This window comes from Opisthocomus hoazin, chromosome 2, assembly GCF_030867145.1.
Source record: "Opisthocomus hoazin isolate bOpiHoa1 chromosome 2, bOpiHoa1.hap1, whole genome shotgun sequence".
Taxonomy (NCBI): Eukaryota; Metazoa; Chordata; class Aves; order Opisthocomiformes; family Opisthocomidae; genus Opisthocomus; species Opisthocomus hoazin.
This window is the reverse complement of record NC_134415.1, coordinates 20,690,827-20,712,093: the sequence shown is the minus strand read 5'-3', so window position 1 is coordinate 20,712,093 and position 21,267 is coordinate 20,690,827. Positions and strand designations below refer to the sequence as shown.

Here is a 21,267-nt window from a genome sequence, read left to right as displayed (position 1 = left end):
GAACTCACCAATTTATTTTGTACACAAAGGTCTTTACAAACCATAACACAACCAGTACCATTTTTGTAAGTTTCAGTTGTCACAGACATATTTGTTTTTTCCCCCCCAGCTTAATTTTCCCACAGTACTGGAAACAGAACACAAACAAACTCAGGGGAATTAACCAAACCAAAATTCGCCAGACTCCTTCCCTCCCAAAGCAAAACACTCGAAAGAAGTAAACAAACGAGCGGGGGGAATCCTCCCGGATTCAGCAGCCTGGCGTCCCGACCTCAGGCAGCAGTAACGGGTGCTTCGCAGTCCTCACGGAACCACGACACCCCAGGCACCAGCGGGTCCGGAGGCGGGACCCTCCCTTCCCGCACCGCCGGTAACGACGCTGCGGGACTGAAGCCAAGCCAGAAGGCGGCAAAGGCGACCGTGGCGGTGAGAGGCCTCGCAGCGCGAGGGCCCCGCCCCCCCCCCCCGAAGCTGGCCCTGCCGTTTGCGCTGCGAGGGCGGCAGCGACAGGCGCGGGGAAACGAGGGGACCCACGACCACCTCCTCCCGCCGTGCCCCCACCGCAGCGCGGTCGGTAACGCGGATCCGCCCCGGGTAAGCCGCCGGGTTCCCTCAGCCTTGGCAGGGGAGGCCGCGCACCGGACTGACCCCCCCCGGCTGCCGCCTCGGCCACGACAGGCGCGGCGAGCCGGCGCCGGCGCCGCCACCCCCACCCCGCCTGGGAGCGGGCCGGGCCGGGCCGGGCCGGGCCGGGCCGGGCGGTGCTTCGCCCAGCCGCCGCCACGGGCCCCGCCGGCCTCCGCGCCGCCTCCTGCGGAGCTCCTCCCGGGCCGGGCCCGCGGCCTGCCGGTCCCCGCCTCGCCCCAAGCGCCCCGGGGCTGGCGGAGGGGGCGGGGGCCGGGGTAGAGCCCCAGCCCGCCCGCCCGCCCGCCGCGCCGCTCCCCCGGGGCCGGCAGGGGCGCTGCTCCCGCCCGCCCGCCCTTCCGCGGCCCGTCCCGGGCCCCGCCATACCTACGGCGGCCGGAACGCGGCCCCTTAGCAACGGCCGTGGCCACGCGCCCGTCCCGTCCACGCGCGCCCGGCGTGCGCGCCCCCGCTCCCGCCCCGCCGCGCGGCGTGCGCGCCTCCGCGGCCCGCCGCCACCGCTCCCCGGGCCGGAGGGGTCTTCGCCGGTCTCGATATTGGCGGCCGGCGCGGTGCCTGGGCGGACGGTCTGGCCGTGCAGGCCTGGGGCTCCGGCTTCCTGGCGGCCGGAGCGGGGTGGGGGAGAGGGCGAGGAGGGGAGGGGGCGGCCGTGCCGGCAGGCGTTCGCCAGGGGCACCCCTCCCGGCCGAAGGCCCCTGCGGGCCGGCAGTCGCCGCCGCCTCCCCCGCCCGTCGCTCGTAGCAACGGGCGAAGCCGCCGCCGCGGTGGGGCCTGGCGCGAAGGCTGGGTCCAAGGTCCCGGCCGCGCCTCGGCTGGGCTGCGGGGCCTGGGGCAGCCCCGTCCCCTGGCGCCATGGCCGCTGAGGTGGTGGTGGTGGGATCCTGTATGACCGACCTGGTCAGGTTAGTACCCGGGGGGGCTCCGGCAGGCCCCGGCGCGGGGCCGGTGTCCGGCCCTCACTGGACGGAGGGGCCCCGAGGTCAAGGGAGCGCAGGGCGTCGCGGCTCCGGGGGCACGACTGAGGCTCCCTGCGCCTCCCGGGGCGGGCCGGGCCGGGGCGCGCCCCGCGCCTCTCGCCCTGGGCCGGGCAGAGCGGCTGTCGCCTCCCTCGCCAGGCCGGGGCAGGAGGAGAGGGGTCGGCCCCCTCCTGGGCCCTGGGCAGCGAGGCCGGGAGTTGGCAGGGGCAGGGGGAAGGAGCAGAGCCGACGGTGGAGGCGGCTGGGCCGGGTGATGTCAGCCCCTTAAAAAATGCTTTGAAAGAAGGCTGTGGGAACGGGGAGAAGTTTGAACGTGTTGTCTGCTGGAGCTTTGATCAGCTGTCTCGAACTTCAGGGAGAAGAGAGACTGGGGTTTGTGTTTTCAGCTGGGCTAGGTGGCTCGGCCTTAGCCTTGCCAGAAAAGCAGCATTTCATAGTAAACCCGCATGGGAAGTCGTGAACTCTGATACTCTTTGTCAGCAGAGGAATTTGAAACGATTTTATGAAGGTAAATAAAGCTGGTCAACTGTAACACGTTTTCAGTTCAAAGAATTTGTCTCCACTAGAAAAGCGAGAAAGAAAGCTTAATATTGCAAAGAAACTGAAGTTAGCTCCATGAAAAACTAGGTTATGAGTTGATTACTTACAGACAACATTTTATGTGACAGTGACAGAAGAGAGAGAAGGTCTCCCAATCTATTCATAGCCAAACAGATCAAGAAGTGGAAGTGGGGAACCTTCAAAAATTTAGCACCTCTGCACCCCAAAGCTAGTTTTTAAATTCTGAAATCCTTTTTTAAAGGAGTGTCTTAGTTCCTCTTTATTCATTTTGTGGGCATTTAGCTTTTAGAATTAGGTAATTGTGTCTTTTTTTTGTTGTTTTTTTGTTACATAGGTAAGGTTTGGAAACTTCTTTTAAAAATTAAGAAGTTCATGAAAGCTCTTGGTTCCAGCAGCCTGGGTTTTATAGTGAATACTAAATATCAGAAGAATCCCAGTATGCAACAATGCAAATGCTAAACTAAACTGGCTGTCCTTGTCAGCCCCGGTAAACTTGCAAATCAGTCTTTGATTTGCACTGTTATAAACCCATCTGTTTTTAAACTATATATGCAAACTTGCTTAAAATAGGATTTTAAAGGAGATGTGTCTGGACTGCATCAGCTCATCCTGCTGGGAATTCTGCAGTAAAAAAACCAATTCCTCAATCTGAATCAGCAATTATATCAAAGCCTGTGGGTCAAGGAAGTGTAGAATACATGATTAGAAGAATATGCTGAGGAGTAAGTACAGTTTAGGCATAGACATGCGTTGCAGAAACAATGAAAACCCTTAAATAATCATAGAACCTGTGTCAGAAAGATTTAATACTTTATGTAATCTGCAGAACACACTGGCAGCTTTCCAAGAAGAATAGTTGTCTTGTAAGTCAGAGTAAGATCTTGTAAAACTGATCTTGACATTATGTGTGAATGAGCTATCAGATGCTTGTGACATTATATTGAAATATAAAACATGGTGCTCTAACCTCAAGAAGTTCCTTTTCCTGGCTTTCTGAAATGTGGGGAAAAAAATATTCAGAAAATTGTCTGCCAGTTTAAGCACTGCTGACAACCGCAGCTTTGGGCTTTTTCTTGACACTTAAACAAACAAACAAAAAAGAAAATTCCCGTTTTTTGTCTGCAAGTTTGATATGATACAAATAAAGTCATTTATTTGAAGCCATAGTAACTGGCCATATTAAACCATGGGTTGTAGCCATTGATGCTGTTACAATGAGATTAAGTGCACTTCAGGCACTTAATAAAATAAGAAAAAGACTGCATTTAAATTTAGCTGGCAAGAGTTTAATCTAACTGAAATCTCCATGTAGTACCCATGTATAGATAGTTTAAATGTATCCCATGTTTCAAAAATCTTGGTAAAATTACTGGACGGTACTAAACTGTAGGCTGGGGTGTGCTTAGGTGGAGAGCAAAGCTATGAAAAATGAAACCATAATCAAACTCTGTTAAATGTGGTAAAAACTGCCAGGTTAGGATTAGTATTGATGCCAAGAGGGTATCTCTTGACTGCCTTTATATCTGGGATTTAGAAGGGGCTATATATTCTAGGTTGGAAGGTAGGGTTCATTTCAACAGGGATGAAAGAGCATCAGCTTTTTGTGAGTTTGTTTGTCTTTATGGTGAAGTTTTAGTTTGTAAAAGACATCGACAGCAGTGATCATGTTGCATGCCTGTTGTTTGGAGGAGACTGAATAAACTAAATTAGGTGTGAGAGTAACACAAAGGAGGTCAGACACATTTTTGGACACATGATGTTTGATATGCTTCTTCACCACTCAAGACTACATCTTTCCTATAAGTTAATCATATTGATCAAGACTCTGCCAGACCTAGGCAATGCTATGTTATAACTCAAATGATAAAATACCGTGTTGACCCTTTAGAATACAATCTTGGCCCTCTATCTGGAAAGCTAGAGGTGGCAGACGTTAAATAGTAAGCATTCCCTGGTCTGTAGAGGTAAGGTGCTGAAAATCAGAAAGAGAAGCTTCAAGCTACCATTGAACATATGGTAGCCAGATTCACCAGTAAAAAAAAGTTAGCACATAACGTTTTTACTCAATACAGTAAACTAATGATTTAAAGAAGCATAGCCTCTGTGTGAAATGGAGATTTTACAGTTTGAAATTTGCTATGTCTTATGTAATGACGGAGATCGAAAAGGATGGGCACCTTCTGTTTAAGACAGTATTGAGATGTAATTTTGAGACATAATGAAATTCAGAAGAAAGGGTAGTGTGCCTTAAAATTCTTCTAAAGGGAAGAGGCCCAGTGGTTTGCTTTTAAAACACTGTTCTCATTGGAAATTCTTTTCTTATTGTCCTGTAGCGCTGCAGTGGCAGAATGCGGGTTTTCTAAAGTGAATTTAGTATAATCAAAACAACCTCACGTACATACATGCAGTAAACCACACTCTTTTGGCTTAATAAGAGCAGGAACAAAACATATTTGTGGTCACAATCACAATCAACATTTCATTGGCAATAGCAGCAGAAAACAAAACCAACATTATTCTATATGATTTAGATATCAAACCAGATGGGTACCATCCATAGTATTATTGAAATAGTTTCTGTTCTGACTCATATTTGCAGACTGGTCGTGGCATTGGCATTTTAATTCATACTAAATCAGGACAAGACTAAACATATAAACCAATGAGAGTCAGACACACTAAAACAATTAGAATAAACAGGAGAAACTTTGGCATGGCAATTGAAAACAGCAGAAGCAAAGAACAAAACGTAAGATGGAAAAACAGTCTTTGGATAGTCACAACAGCAACAGTTTTATGCTTTAACTCAAGAGAATGAAACCACAGTCCAAATACTGGAAAACTGTCTTTGTTAAGATGTTCAAAATTTGAAGTCTTAGTTTTCTGTGGACCTCTTTCCTTCCCTCAGGTTGCTTCATTCCCTGTAAGGAGTAGAACTAGAAGTTCTGCTTCCAGTCCCCTGTTGTAACAACCGTCCTTAATAATTGTTACAAATACTAATCTGGTTGACTGAGAGCATTCAGCAAGGGAAGAAAGGCAGGTCAGAGAAAGCATTGAGCTACAAAGTAGTATGTTGCCTGACCGGAGTGGACAGGGGTGACAAATGCCCATACGGAATTAACATCCCAGAGTAGCCTGATGGATGCATTCAGTCATCTTTTCTAACCATGCACAATCTCTGCTTGTGCAAAATGGCAAAGGTATCTCCATTACTGAGATTCTACATCTTCCTCATAAGTCTCTAGTGGTGGTTATTGTCGGCTGAAGTGGCGAAGTAAATGGCTCCCTGGCTCACTGGGAATGTCCATGATCCAAAGCTATGTCTGTGCTTTCTTTTTTGAAGTGCAATATATGGCCCAATAATTTCAGGCTTTTTTTGTTGGAATATGGAGAGGAATTTTCATACGTTTCTCTTGAGCAAGCAAAGATAGTCTCACATACAACTTCATTTTCTTCTTTGCTTTGTTTCCAGGTCTTTCACATGTGTTCTCATTTCCACCATTCCTCATGCATGCACAGTCACCAAGTTTTAATGACTTTTCTTGCTTTAATGTTTTTTTCTGCTCTTCAGCTTCTCCTAGCAGCAAAGTGTTCTAGAATCCTTCAAATCCATTTCATTTGTGTTTTTGGTTTTATCTGTAATGCTTCCCCTGCAGCAGCCACTCCTCGTTCTAGTCAATCTGCCATTGCCAGCAGCATGGGAAAGCACAACTGTGAAGGAATACAAGCTTAGTCCAGTTGAGGAAATTAATCTTTTGGATCCAGAGGAAGGCATCAAGGCATGAGAGAATGTGTCATCTGTGATTGTTTAGTTTATGTAATAGTGAAAAATCTGGGCTTCATTTCAGAGCCAGTACTATCCCTCGTCTTCTCTGACCTAGCAAAGTTTGGGTGTATAGTAAACGCAGAATGCGAAGGCTCAGTGTTTTGTTGTTCTGTCCTGACTTTAGAGGACCTCAGTGTGGTTTAGAGAAACTCCCCTTTGCCTTCTCTTGCCTGGCAGGAAGAAAGCTGTATCTTGGGGCCCCAAAAAGAAAAATGGAATAAAAATCAAGTTGATGAAATCCTCAGTGATGGAATTCAGTAAGAAAATTGTGCTCTGTTCATATACAGCTTTTGAATAGCTGTAGTGGCCCAGACACTGCTTGTCTGATGTGGGGCCTGATCCAAGCTCATTTATGTCAACAGAAGCTTTTCACTGCTGTAAACTGTCATTAAACTGTAGTTCCCCTGCAAAATCTGGGTGATCAGTTTTTTTCAGTGTGAGACACTGTTCAGTGTTTTAATGTGTTAAAAGTATTTGGTGTTATACTCTGGACCTGAAAAGCTTCCAGTAAAGTTCCTCTAACAAAAAATGCTACAGTGTTGAAGAGGGAAAAAGGAGGGAAAATGTCTGGTTGGGTGTTTCTTAAATCAACACAAACTAACTAGGGCAAGGCCACCAATGATTTTTTTTAACCCATTACAAGAGCTGCATTTGCAACCAAAGTTATGAACCCCAAGTGAGAGACAGGGCGCCATTGATCGCAGCTGGCACTTTCTGAAAGAAACTGTTATTTGTGCAACAGAGGATGCTGTGGGTCATCTCTGAGAAGGAGTGGTGGTGCTAGAACACCTGCTCAATGCTTGTCTTTGGCTTTTGTCCATGAAAACTTTTTTTCCCACCTTCCTAAATGGAAATTTTAGAAGTCTCGGGAAATATGAATGTGAAACTGGTCACACAATGTCTTTTAGCTTAAATGCAACAGAAGTGTTGCTTTCTGGATTCTATTTGATTGAACCTCCCTGCCCTTTCATTTGGTGTCTTCATTTTGTGTCCTACTGTGTACTGTAATTAGGCACTTTCCTTCCACAAGCAATTTCATTTCAGCAGTAACTGTTACGACTCTTTGTTTTTTAGACTTGTTTATCTAGTTCAGCTTTAATAGTATGTATTCAGTAGTGCTTTTGAGTTAAAGAATGGCCCTAGTGGTACTACAGTCAGGCCTGTGCTACATGAATGCCATAGCTGAAGTAATTTCTTTGGCTTCCTGGTCACCAAGAGGTAGCACTACTTGTCCTATTATGCATTTGGAAAACATTTTGGAGTTGGAGGAGGGGAAGAGGGGAAAAGGGGCAGTTTGTAAAAAGGTAGGAAAAAGGTAAAGAGAAATTGGAGGAAGGTCTTAAAAAAGGCAAAAATAATAGGAAAGACATAAGATTTTACTGCAGAAAGTGGGAAAAGTCTATGGAGTTGAGGTTGACACAAAAGGCAGGGAAACTATAATCCTAACAGTGACAGCTTTCCAGAGGCCCCCTGGTTTTTTACTTCTCTTTCTGCCAACTCTGGCTGCCTGCTTGCGTTTTGCAGTTTTCTCACATGGCTGCATGGCAAGGTTCAGGGAAAAGCTCTGTTTTCGCCCTGCTATCTTCTCCCGGCACCAGCATTTTGGAAGATACGGCACCCAGTAAGTCCTCTGTTGCGTCCTCCGTCCCATGAAGGAGTTCCCAGCTGTCTCCTTCTGTTCCTACCAGCTGCAGTGTCTGGTCTGTTTAAGTTCGTAAATTGCTGTGAGATCCTTCAAGATGAAAGGTTCTACTTAAGTGAAATCGTTATTGCCTTCTACATTTCTCCACTCCCTGTTCTCAGCTCAAGCTTCTGGTCTTATCTCAGCTTGGGGTCCCGCACAGTACTCAACATTCCCAGCTCACAGCAACACACACAAATTTCAACTTCCAGTCCTTGAGTTGTTTGATGCCTCTTGGAGTACTTCAGAGCTGAAGGTTAAATATATGTATTTTCCCGAGCCGATGCCAAAATACTTAGCACTTGCCACACTGAGACTGTACTTCTGCATTTGCGTCTGACTTCATGTTATTTTGTGTGCTTCAAGAGACTGTGTAGTTCTCTTCCTCCCACTTCTGAAGTACTTACTCATTCTAGGAAGCATTCCAGCTACAATGTTGTTCTGTGATCCTACACTGTATTCTTATAGCCATACTTTGCTCATGTTTGCGTGGTTAAACTGTAAGCCTGTCAGGGCGGGGATTTCACTCCTCTCTGGTGTAGTGAACTTACGGAGTGGAACCCTGACAGGAGTTCAGAGGACTCTCTCTGTTCAAAGACTCATAGGCAGTGCTACGGTATTAGGGCAGGAGAACCCCTTTTCTGTTCAGCTGCACGTCTAGCTTTAGTATTCATCTTCCATATTTTAACTGACTAGTAAGAGAGCTTTTTCGCAGTACAGTACCTGTGTGTGTTTATTCCTACTGTCATTTACATTCCAGTGAAATTTCCCCCTTTCCTACGAAAGTGAGGTCATCTTAAACCTGTGTTTATGATACTGCAGTCATTTCCATGGCAGTAGACTATGATATCATCAGTGGAGGATTATGCCTTTCCTATGTGTGTTAGCAATTAAAAATTATGGTTTGTGAGATAAAACTAGTGTTTACCAAGCTTTTAGGTTTAGTCCATATGAGGCAGGGAAAATATTGCTTAATTCTCAGGAGAGTTCACTTGGGTAATGGAGTAAATGAATCCAGAAACATTTTGATCCTAGCAGGTGATAAGTTTTGAGGGGGTATATTTTCCTAATGGGAGAAGAAAATCAGGTACTCCATCTTGTGTTCTCTCGCCTGGCAAAGAACACTTGTCTGAAACACCATGGTACTCGTTGTTTTGTTATTCAGAGCTACTTAAATGCTTGACTTAAAGTATTACAATTTTCTAGTCTCATTAGACTGGCATTTTTCCCCTTTGGAGGTCAGTAAGCTATTATGCATTACCCACAAAAGTAAAACAACACGGTTATCAGTCTATTCATCTTTTTAATGGGTGCCCTATTTGCCAGCTATCAGTAGCTGAATCTCTTTGTTGAACCTTCCTAAGTATGTACATGCTTTCTCATGGGCTGGTGACAGCAAAGGCTAGTTTCAACACTGTGATGGCAAAAGAAAATTCATTCACTTAAAATGTAGTGTCCAGTGTTAAAACAGTTGGCTAATGCTGCAAGATGAAAATGGTAGTTTCATGACATAATTTATTTAATCCCTTCAAATACTTAAGAATTTTTAAGCCAAGGAGGTAGACTTTTCTACACAAGAGTGAAGAGAAAGGGAAAAGAGATTAAAGTTTATAGAGAAAGAGCATCATCAGTCTAGGTATTGCAACACGAGACAAAATTTGTAGCCATTTCTTGGTAATGTAGTTTAATTACAGAAATACACTATACCTGTGCACACTTCAGCCTGTCTGTTTTCCCACATAACAGAAATGAACTCTCATAAGATATCTGTTTAAATAATCTGGGTCAGAACATTAGAAAAAAATCTCAAAATGGTGTGCCCTAATTACATACAATACTTGCATGTGTCCAGTTCCACAGAAAGTCTAGGATGTGAAAAGATTCTCGCTGACATTATTATCATGTTAGTAACTACAGTAGAAAGAAATTCCTTTTCCCATTGACGATCATGAAAATGGAACCAGGCTGGAATGGAACAACAGACAGACAGACAGAATTACTGTATGTAGTTTTTGGAGACTGCAGTTACTAATACTATAACAAACCTGGCCCAGATTTACTGAGCGTAAAGTCAGGTGATGTTACAGCAGCCTTCTGAGTATGCAGCTTCCCCATCATTTGGCATTCCTGCTGAGCCTTCATCTGTATCTTAAAAACCCAGAGTGACACCTCTGTTTGAAGAAAATGAAGAGTCAGGAAATAACAACATTATGATCAGGGAAGAGGCTGTTAGGATAAAAGCTTGTTTACCAATTGTCCAATATCAACATCAGGAGTGAGGGGTTTGTGTCCATTTCTGCTACAGGAAGATGTCCTTTTATCTCAGCAGTGCACAATAGCGTATGGCCATGGCTTCATGTTGTAACATCCCACTTTCACAGAATCATAGAATCATCACGGTTGGAAAAGACCTCTAAGATCATCAAGTCCAACCATCAACCCAACACCACCATGCCTGCTAAACCATGCGCCGAAGTGCCACATTTACATGTTTTTTGAACAGCTCCAGGGATGGTGACTCCACCGCTTGCCTGGGAAGCCTGTTCCAATGCCTGTTCCAATGCTACTTTACAAGTAGCACAACTGTTGCCTTTTGCTTTCTGTAGGGTTCATGGACATCTGTGCAGAGTCAAGTAAACAGCATGCAAACCAGTGGTACAGTGGGCATTGGCATTGTCCATACTACAGCGTATTCCTTGGGCTTCTGCTGTATCCCAATGAAAAAGATTTAATATTATGTTGTGAATGTACCTATAATTTCTTGCTCCTATGAATACTCTTTTACCATGTCACTCCCACAGTTTTTTATTGTTTTGGTTATTGTCCCTGCTATTATTGGAAATTCTTCTTGACTGTTTAAAATAAAACATCTCTTGCCTTTTCAGTCTGGAGGTGTTTGCCATACAAGATTAACTACAGTCAAAAGGGAAAATTGTCTAAAGGAACTCATTTCAAAATACTTGTCACAATAAACAGTTGTTAGGCACTATATTTTAACACCCAACACTGAGAATATTGTATTTTCTCCCCCTTTATGAGCCACAGAATGATATGATTAATAGTTCTGTTCTGTCATGTTAATGAATTACTTGTTGGCTGTACTGTCAATGGAAATAACCATTTTCCTAGATGCATTTCTAGACATAAATATCTTTGGGTGAATTTTAGTACTTCTGACAGTAAAGAGCTGCTGGCACAAATCAAAAGCTGCAATAAAAATTGTACAGAGTCGATGGTAACGGATTTGTGTAAAAACACTCTGGGCAGGCATATATATGATGTTGCCTCTAGGAGCTGTCTGAGCTGTTCTTTCCATAGGAGTTTACCAGTAAGGTTTTGTCTGCTCATTTTATATGGGTCCAGTTGTTAGCCCCTATATCAAGCTGCAGTAAGTTATTTGATACTGACAACACTAATTTCTTCCAAGCCTAGTATCATATACTTTGAGCCTGAAGAAAATACAAAATGATTTTTCACTAGTATGTTGCTTAAGTAGGTGCAGCTTTATAAAGCACACTGATCTTTGTGACAGCTAATTATAAAATAAGAAGTTGGTAATGTTTCTGAATGTATCAGTTGAGTGCTCTCTTCTGGGTTTTATTATTTCTTCTTTCCATTTCTTACTTTAGTCCTTTTTTTCCTGCACTAGATCAATAGCATGTCATCCCTGAACCATCTATGCTTTCCTCTTATTTGCCTCCACCTCTTCTTGTCTTTCTACATCATGTTCTTACAGTGCGCTTCTTTTCCATAGTTCTCTTTTCCGGCCTCTCTTGTTTCAAAAAATTACTTTTGCTTCCAAAGAATTGTAACTCCTTTTTGCTAATTTATTCCATCCATTACTTCATCACTTGCTATATTTCCTATCTTCTCTCAGATCCCTGCTTGTAAAAAATGCATAAACCTTGATAGTATAAACAGCAGAAAGAAAAAAACATGTTGGTCAGAGCTGCAAATAAAGGATGGGATGGAATAGGAAACATAAATCGAGTTCAGTACTCATGTGGAAAGACAGGCATTTTCCATGTTCTCAGCTGTAATGAGAGTGAATATGCCTGCTGCCTTCTAATTGTCTGATCCTGTTAGTGTTATTCATTGGGAATATCCTGTTAGTATTGTTCAGTCTTTTTTTATTATTATTTTAATTTTCTATTTTTTTTTCCTCAGAAAGAGCAAAGTAAAAAATGGCCTATTGGGAAAAAGCAGTTGGTGGTTTTGCTGGAGCTTATAGTACTCCATGTAGGGGCAGCAAAAATGAGCTGATTTTTCTTCAGTTTTTATTCCCTGTTGCTCAGGAAATTCTGGGCATTAGTGGAGACATGGGAGTTGTCATCAGCAGGCATCACAAGCCAGGGTTATACAGAATAACACCTTTCTTATTTTTAGAGATCTGCCTTTCCCAAGAGAGCTTAAATGGTGAAAAAGGTGAAGATGCTTGCCTAGAGGAGATTCCTGCGTGTCACGGGAGAGTTAACCTTGCCCGGCAAAGCCCAGGCACCGCACACACACACACCCCCCTCCCCCTGCACATTCTCATCTTTGCCCCACAAGCCATAATGTTATTGTAATCCAAGATTTTAGTAGATGCCTTTATAATTAGATTGAACTTCAGATAAAGGGTTTTTTTGTCAGTGAATCAAGGGTAAGATAGTTTCAAAGTAAAAACTTGTCTAGTGAAGACACTCTGAATTTAGCCCTGAAGTGGTCACGGTGTTGGACTGGATGATCTTTGTATGTCCCTTCAAACTGAACTATTCTATTCTATTCTGTTCTGTTCTGTTCTGTTCTGTTCTAATTTTATTCTTGTATTAAGTTGAAATATATTGATTGCTGTTATTACCTATGTTACATTGAGTAAGTATATGTAAACTAAGTATTGGTTTGGTTATACTTTTCATTTGTGGCCCATATGGATTCTGTAGGAAGCACTGTACTTACAAGCTTGAAGAAGAATATACTTGCCAGAATTATTATCCTGGGTATGAGCTTTTAGAGCAAGATCTTATTGAAGAGAATTATTAATATTTGGACTGCACTGCACTTCATATTGATGACTATGTAGTGAGAACACATCTATGATGTTGCTCTTAATACTGTAGTTTACAAAGCACAATATGCTTGTGTGCAAAATGCCACTACTTAATGGTGGGGGGTCCTTTTTATTTTTTAAATAGGAAAAAAAAGACTGGAAAAGACTGATGACAAGATTTGTAGAGGGGTCAGCAGGTGCTCTATTTTCTGCATGATAGTAAAGCAGAAGCATGGATTACTGTGTTGATTTACCAGTATATAAAAAATCATGATGACAAGAACAAGGACCCAGTGGCCTATCCACTCAACCATATAATTTCCACATTGTTGTCTGATAAATCCTTTCTTTAAGAGGCAGAAAAAAGATTAATGTTCATATACGTCTTATTTATCTTAATCTGTCCTTGGGCATGTAAAGATCACCCTTTGCTTGGGTTGCAAAGGTGGTTTTGTTTTGTGTTGGTGTTTTTGCTATAACCCTGGTATTTCATCATGATACAATGTTCTGTTCAGCATAGGAACTGAAGGCAGCCTTCTTCAGTCCTGGGTGAGCACGGCATGTTTCAGAGGCAGTCTATTCTGACATCGCCATCAGATTGCCTTGAAAAGTAGTTATGTAACTGCACTTCCAAAAATGATATAATCGAGAGACATCAATGAAGAGCAACGTGGGAGGCAAATAAAGTTAGAGTAGCAATTTTGAAAATTTCCACAATCTTTCTTAAATACAAAACAGATATTTGGTAAGAATGATGGAATGTTTGCTGAGACTTAAATATCTGAAGATAGATTCAAATTTGGTTTGGGTTTTTTTAATCTCTTTAAAGCTTCAAGTTCAGAATTAAACATTCCACGGATTATGAATTCATTAGTGTTGTGCCCACCTTTTCCGAAAATTTAACCGCTACTGATGTGAGGAGAAGTTACAGGTTTGTTGTTTCGTGAGAAAGCTTTTTACTTTTGGTAGTTAGGCCAATAAAGAATTTCTTTGTGTTGAAGGTTTCATACTCCTAACAAAATTTAGGAATTTTGATCTCTTGGTGGTATCGTCATTTCACTGAAGTGTAGTACAGTGTGCTGCTGTAAATGCTTCGGGACATTCATCTGGCTGCCGCCTTGTTTCTTTCCTCTTTTAGTCTTTAGGAGGGTAAAATGTGCTTCTGTGCAGAGGTTCAACAGAAATGGTCATTGAAGTTCTTGAAAAGCTGTGGACATCTTATTCGATGTGTTATGACTTTCAATCTTTTTAAATTGAGGTTGTGATTGCACACATAAGAGAGTATCAGTCTAGTGGCCCTCCTACCTGCAGTCTCAGCCATTCATTTAATTTTCTTCTCTGGTAGAGATTTTCACCAGTTGTTTCAGTTCAGCTGTTTACCCATTCAGTAATGACATCTACAAAACAGTTTTGTCTTAAAAAAAATATATATTTGTGTTTGATAAAATACATATTTTCTCTGATGGCAGAACTGATTGAAAAGATTCCTGCTGCTCTGCACCAATTCATCATTCACTTGTTTGTGTTGTGGCGACAATCTGTATACCGTGTAAAATCAAACAGTTTTAAATAAAACCTCTGAATGGATGATGGAGTAAAGCTTTTGCATCTCACTGCCACTGTGCTTTAGCACTGCCATATGAAGGGAGTGCTTTTTAGTCGTCAATTATTTTGCCTGGTACCAGTTTGGTTAGTGTTTGTACACTGTTCATTACTGTGGGCTAGAGAGAGAACCCAGACCATCAAACATCCAAGCAGTAACAAGTTATTTGAATTGTCTGAAAAGTTAAATTTTTTTAAAGAAAAATGTGCCATGTTCAGGGACACAGGGGACAGAAAGAATAGAGATTTTCTATGATTTCTAATTGTCTCTTAACAACCGTTAAAGATCTGAAGTGAGACTGAGATCCTAGAACCGGATAGCCCCATACTTAAACCAAACTGTAGTTAACTAAATTCCTGAGGTAGTCTCTTTATAAATCTTGGAAGTTTTCTACCTTCCAGTAAGATGTTTTAGCGGATAATGAAAGCGTAAACGAGTGAAGAACATTAGATTTTGAAAAGAATTGTGGTCTTTTTGTCTCTGTGTTATGGATACTTTCCCATAGCACATGTTGAAATCTTTAAAAATTGAGCTAGACAAAACAGACCAAGGCTAAACTAAAATGTTAAGCCAGATCAAAAAGAGGTCTGAGACTTTTTCACCACTATGTTGTACTAATATTGCTAGTTAGAGGCAAGAACTATTCTCTCATTTGTGTTTGTTCAGTTCTGAGATGCATCAAAGCCCAGTAAATTGTATGTGCTAGGCAGTGGCTAGTTACACCTACTCTAATCTCACAGGGATTTTCCCTGTCCTAGGGAATTCCCAGGAGGGGAGAAAGAGCTAGTTTTGTTCAGTGATTCAAAGAGAACAGAATCAAAGCTAAATTCTAGACATTTATATTATATTCCTTTTTATTAAGACGCTTTTAAATGCAGTATTTCTGCTGCTATTTTGATACCCCTGATTATCTTCACCTTTCTTGAGGAATAAAAAAAAAGTCCAAATGTTTCTTTTGATACTATGTAAATGACAGTCATCCTAGGTAATGTGATATCTAATGTACAAATTCGCTTACCTTCTGAGTTGCCTGATGAGAATATTGTTTTCTCTTTTTTTGGAGAAAAATATTTATATACTGTTCTGTTTTCCTTTCTCATGCGCATGTCATTTCTCAGAAACATACTGATACTTTATGCTTTTCCTCAGTTTGTCTAATGAGCTCAGTATACTGTACTACTTAATTAAACCTTAGTTACATAGCATTCGGTGTTTTCAACTACAAAGTAGTATCAAGTCAAAGTTTCAGCATTGGCTTAGGGCGGTCTGGCTGTACTGCTGCCAAAAAAGGCGCTCCTGCTCCTCCCCTCACTCACCTTCTCCTCAATCCTGCAAGTTCTGGCCCACCCTGGCTGCTGTACAGTAAGTTGCACCAATTTGCTGATCCAAATTAAAATGACCCTTGGCACAGAAATATTTTGAATTAGGAAGCTCTGTGAGCAATAAAAGCAGTGCAAGAGAAACTGTGGGAAAATGCTGCTGGGGGCAGGGCATGGTTTTGCATCAGCTTAAGCTAACAGTAATAATACACCTTCACAGTACTTTCGTGTGTTGAAAACAATGAACAGAAACTGGTTAGGTGTCAGGAATCGGAAGCAAACCATGATTAATTTCAGGATTAATTTATGCAAATGCTGCTAATATACATCTCTCCATTTCCCCTACTTCCTTCTTCAGACTTTCTATCTCTGAATATGATCTAGTCACTGCTTCGATGGGAACTTTTCAAGAAAACCCAGAATACAAGGGAAAGGGGCATTAATGACTCAGTAAGTTTGCGCTTTCACCTCTGATTCAGTGCTTCAAAACAGTAGTAAAGGGTTCTGTTCCGTTTCTGATGCCATCCTTCCAAAGGGATGTCTGTCTAAACATACAAATGCTAATCAGCTCTAGCCTTTAAGGGAACTCATGGCACACACTTACTGGAAGAGAAGGTTGAAGTTATTGCAATGGTGAAAATCTTAAGTGTGTACTTTTATTCATCGCAAACCTCTGAAATGTAAGGGGATGTAAGGCTCTTAATTTCCCATGACCAAATGTGGGCACTTTATATTTAAATATTGTTTTCTAAAAAAAAGTTGAAATTCTGAGTGATTGTATTCCTTTATCTGTAAAGTCGGAAGTATTTCAGGATGCTTCAGTCTGAATTTTTCTCTATAAATGTGATTCAGTAGTACAGTGAACAATTTGCAAAACGTATAGTAATTTTATTTCCCATCTAATAAGTGTTGTGGGTTTTAAAGTTTAGTTTCTGGTTGTTCAGAAGACATGAGAACTCACTATCCTTTGTACCATTTATACTCTCAAAGCTGAGCAGAATTTATCACATAAGTAAAGAGTACTCTGTTGGATAGCAACTTAAAATCAGTTTTTCTGGTCAGTGTTTTCAAATTACGTCAAAGTTGTAAATGGCTTTACAAAACATTTCATGTAACAATTCTGAAAGCCCTTGTGACAGTTTTTATAATTAACTTCCTTAGCCTGGTTTTGGAGTAACATTAGCTGTTTCATCACTTTTAGGCTATTTTGAGTATTCTTTGTGGCACCATCAATAAGCCAAGAATTTATAGGGTTCCTTAATCATACAGATTGCTCATCATTGCCTGCTCATAACAGAAGCCTGAAATGCTCATTAAAATTGTCTGATGTGAATCAAAAGTTAGTATAGTTGCAGAATTAAATGACAAGAGAATAGCACTATATTAGCAAAAAAGAAAATCTTGAATATCTTGTTTCAGTGAAAGTGAAACCTCCAGGCTTATATATAGATCAGTACTCTGAATTTGTTGTATATAGAATATTAAAATAGGCTTCTGGAGTGAAGAATTGGTCTGAAAGGATTGGTGATCGTGCCTGAAATGTAATGAGGTGGGGGTTTTGTTTACAGTGAGCTACAGGAAACTGCTGCATGTTCTTGCATGGTCTGTTAGCCTATTTTTTAAATTGGCCAATTATAAAACACTGTTCCAACTTGATCCTTTGCCCTTTGCCTTGTACCTTTCCATCAAAGCAATAAAAAAGGTCATCTCCCCATCTTCAACAAGCTGTTTGATTCCCACAGGCAGTTATGCCATGATGCTTCAAACAGTGAGGCCCGGATTCTCTTCTCACCAAGCCTGTTTCTTCACCAGTGCAACCATGATGCTTCCATTGGAGATGCATGTTGATGCCAACATAACTGAGAGAAGAATCAAGTCATGGTCTGGTCACTGTTAAAATAAGAATATGTATGGTTGAACATACTTCTTGAAAATGCATATGAACTCAGAGCAGTGCTATCAGCAGATGTCTGCTTGGATGTCACAATTGTTAATCTTTGTCTAAAAATACATTAGCTTTTTGTGGAAACAAATTCTATTTAGAATAAGCTATAATCTCTGAAAAACACGCTAAGGAAGGAAAATTAATTGAGACTTGATACCATTTTCATACTGTAGAATTTAAATGAGAAGACAGTGTGAGCTAGTGGATTGAGATGATCTCTATTTTTGTTTTTGCCACTGGCTTCTTGGCTGACCCGAGGCATAAAAAGGCAAAATGACTTGCCTAAGTTTCATAACCACAAAACAGGAATAATGATGTTGTTCTGCTTTTTAAAGTGTAGTGAGATCTGTGGATGAAAGGAATTATACAAGAGCTACTATTACTATTTCTTACTAAGGCTGGGTGAAACAACTCTTCTTTAGTGGATGGCACATAATTTTGGAAGTGCGCGTGCAGTACCCTGGCACTGGCTGAATAAGAGCTTCCTCAGCTGAGTTTTGTGGCCTTCATTCTCTGGTTCACAACCATCACTACTTTGACTTCCAGTGGTGAAAGTAGTGATAAATTATAGATGTTACCATTAATAAACATTTTTTATCTACAATCATTACACCTTGTTCCTTGAAACATTACAGTTAATCATTGTTGTAAACAACCTGCCAGATGCTGCTGTGGGCAAACAGTTTTAACTCTTTGTGTATATACAAGGTACCCATAAGTAGACTTCTAAAAAGCTGTTACACTTTTATTTAAAATGGCTTAGACATTTCCCAACAGAATGTTGCCGGCTCTGCCTCTCTGGAAACAAAACGAGTGCCATTAGCTGTACGTGTGAGCTTCTGGGGTTTCTCTGTGGTCACCCACTCAAAATAAACCTGCTGGCTGGGTACCATACCCTCACACTAAAATCTGGGGTGCTCTGTTAGTGAGCATCCCTGCTTAGAGTCTGCATCCTTATCTGCATCTCTCTGGAAGCTGTAACTACCGATGAAGCACAGACCTATAACAACTCCTTCAAAGCAAAAATATTAATAATTTCTGGGAGTTCAGGATTTGTTTGGCTTCACTAGTTTAATTTTAGGTTTTCTTGGTTTCCTGATGATCCTAAACCTTTGGACTGGTGGATGCTGGAATTGAAAATTAGTAGGGAAAAAATGCTTGCTTTTTACTGAGAATTCTCAGTAAATAAGGCTGCGTTATACCATTAATTCCATAACATTTTGCAATCACCTTTATGCCCCAGAAGCTGCAGGACAAACTCAGAAAGTAATTCACACGTATTCCTGATATCTTTTCAAAAAGCACTCTGTAGTGCTTTGTGAGCACAGAAGCATGTCACCTTTTTTCTGAATTGGAGGGCTGGCAATTTTGAAGGTGTTGTAAGATTTATTGGAAAATAATGTTATAAATTGATAAACAGAGCTGAAGTTAATCTCTTCCGCATTAGGGCAGATTCCTCTACATTCTTTCAGACTCCTCTTCCCCACTCCCCCTTTCTTTCCTGCAGACTTTTGGACACCTGTCTAAGGTAAATGTCATTGACTGAATGGGTTGCTAGTACATTGTGGGAGGCCTTCCCTCCATACGTCTTGTGAACTTGTTTGTAGTTTAAGAAATAGAAGGAATTCCATTTTTAGACCTTGTGCCTGGAATGTATGGCTTGAGGAGGCAGAAATTTTGGTAATCTGAGTGTTGTAAACACAGCTTGGAGTTACGTATGTTAATACAAATGGCAAAAGTAAGCTACCCTTTTGCATTCGGAGAAAGTCTTCTACACAGTCTTGATGGTGTCTTCCTTCCAACTTTTGCTGGAGATAGCAAAGCATCTGGTAGTGTTAACAAAATCACAGTTTTGTTTTGTTTTTTCCAAAATGGAAATTAAACCAGGATACACTCCTGATGGATCTCTGCTTGTATTATTAGTGCATCTGGTTCTGGGCACCCGTCCCCAGAAGGATGTAAATGTAATTGTAGTGCGTTCAAGAAACAAGAAAATGCTGAGAAGTTGTAAAGCTTGATTTGTAAGAGCAGAACTTTAAAAAGTTAAACATGTACAGTGCACCTGAGTGACAGCAGAGGGAGGGAAGGTTCTGGTAATGATCTACAGTTTTGAGGGGTGTGAACACCAGCAAAGTGAAATATTACTTAGGGTGGTTCAAGAAGGTATAATTAGATGTAATGAAATTAAATGAACAATGTGTAAACTTGAGCTGAATATTACAGTAAAACAACATGAGCGGTGAGAGCTATAGATATGTTACTAATCTATATTGAGTTAGCACTGGGGAATCCCAGTCAGGGATCAAATGCTTCTTTTCTGTGGAAACATGAAACACAAACAACAGAAATGCAGTCTCTCTCTTGAGTAATAAATGAGAAGCTTGACTGGGTGGCATATAAGGAATAAACTTAAACTGGTGGGATGTGGGCTAGAGACCCGAAAAGGTCTTTCAAGTCTTTTTTGATCTTACTGGCTGACTGTTGGACCATTTAGGATTATAAGAATGTAACTCTTATTTTGAAGATGCTTGTTATTTTCAGTCACTAATGAGTGTAAATATTGCTTTAAATTGGAATAGCCTTACGACACGATTGCCAAGAGCTGGAGAAACTATCCTTGGACATAAATTTTTCATTGGTTTTGGTGGGAAAGGAGCCAACCAGTGTGTCCAGTCTGCTCGACTTGGGGCCACGACCTCGCTGATCTGCAAGGTAAGCACTGACTTGCTCTTGGATTAAGCGTTCGTGCAAAGTCCTGTAAATCTTTAGGTGACTTACAGAAAGTTGTTGGGTTTTTTTTTTTAACCCCTCTCTAATTCCCTTTTTGTTGTTTCAGCTATAAATTTAAGCATGAAGGAGGCTGTTTTAAGAACACTGGCAGAACCAGAGACTAGTCAGCTAGAGATCTGGCAGAAATTGTATATAAAGGAGGACTGCAAAACTTAGATCGATGTACCATGGAAAAGAGATTTGGAGAGAACTGACAATGTTCAAAATTCAAGTAATCTTGATTAGCCCCTCCTCTTTATGTTCCCCACTGTTACAATGATCAGGGCTTCATTGATGCCATTTAGGTGCTAGGCACTATAGTCAGTCTGAAATTTACTTTGTAGGTGATTAAAAATCAGACATTAACAAGCCAGTAACAAATTTGAGAAGGAATATAAAATTTTGTGCTTCAAGGGTTAAATCATTATCTCACTACTTGATATCAGGATGAGATGTTCACATCCAAATTCTAGAATCTTTGCATGCTTTGGGATTTTTTTGCCCATTTTTCTGGAACATCTGATATACAGCAGTTTTGTAGACTGGCCCACAGATGATCGGGCTGATTCAGCTTGGCAGATGCTATATTCTTACAGTGCTTCTCTTTGATTTTTGTCATTAAAGATTATAAGTTTTGAGTGATCATTAGCAAGGTTAAAATCAAATTTTCTCTCTCTGTAGCCTTATTGTCTGTCCTGTGCTAACTGTAGATGAAACTTCAACTTGACTGGACGTACTTTGATATTGTCATAGCTGGGGAGGATGCTGGGTTTGTTGGATCATTGTCTGTCAGGCATTTTTTGAGAAGTACTGGAAACATCTCAAGTAAGCCTTTCTCGCTGGTTTTCCAAGCCAAAATTTAGGCTAAATAATGGTACCTATAAATCTAAATTGCACGTGCAAGCATTTCTG

The 21,267-nt window shown here is 41.5% G+C and overlaps 2 protein-coding genes across 3 annotated transcripts in view; one reads left to right on the top strand and one right to left on the bottom strand.

The window, feature by feature from the left end:
- Positions 1-1,094, bottom strand: part of BABAM2 (BRISC and BRCA1 A complex member 2) — a 187,781-nt gene extending 186,687 nt beyond the window's left edge. Inside the window, exon 1 of the mRNA XM_075412827.1 lies at positions 1,012-1,094. The gene's annotated coding sequence lies outside the window, so the exon portion shown is untranslated. The remainder of the gene's footprint in view (positions 1-1,011) is intronic.
- A 51-nt stretch (positions 1,095-1,145) lies between these two features.
- Positions 1,146-21,267, top strand: part of RBKS (ribokinase) — a 69,302-nt gene continuing 49,180 nt past the window's right edge. The window contains exons 1-4 of one of the 2 annotated variants that reach the window (XM_075412828.1): positions 1,146-1,547; positions 16,000-16,091; positions 17,384-17,522; positions 20,166-20,298. In XM_075412828.1, coding sequence (XP_075268943.1) covers positions 17,395-17,522; positions 20,166-20,298 — 261 coding nt within the window. In that variant the 5' untranslated portion in view covers positions 1,146-1,547; positions 16,000-16,091; positions 17,384-17,394. The remainder of the gene's footprint in view (positions 1,548-15,999; positions 16,092-17,383; positions 17,523-20,165; positions 20,299-21,267) is intronic. The other variant, XM_075412829.1, reaches the window with a different exon arrangement.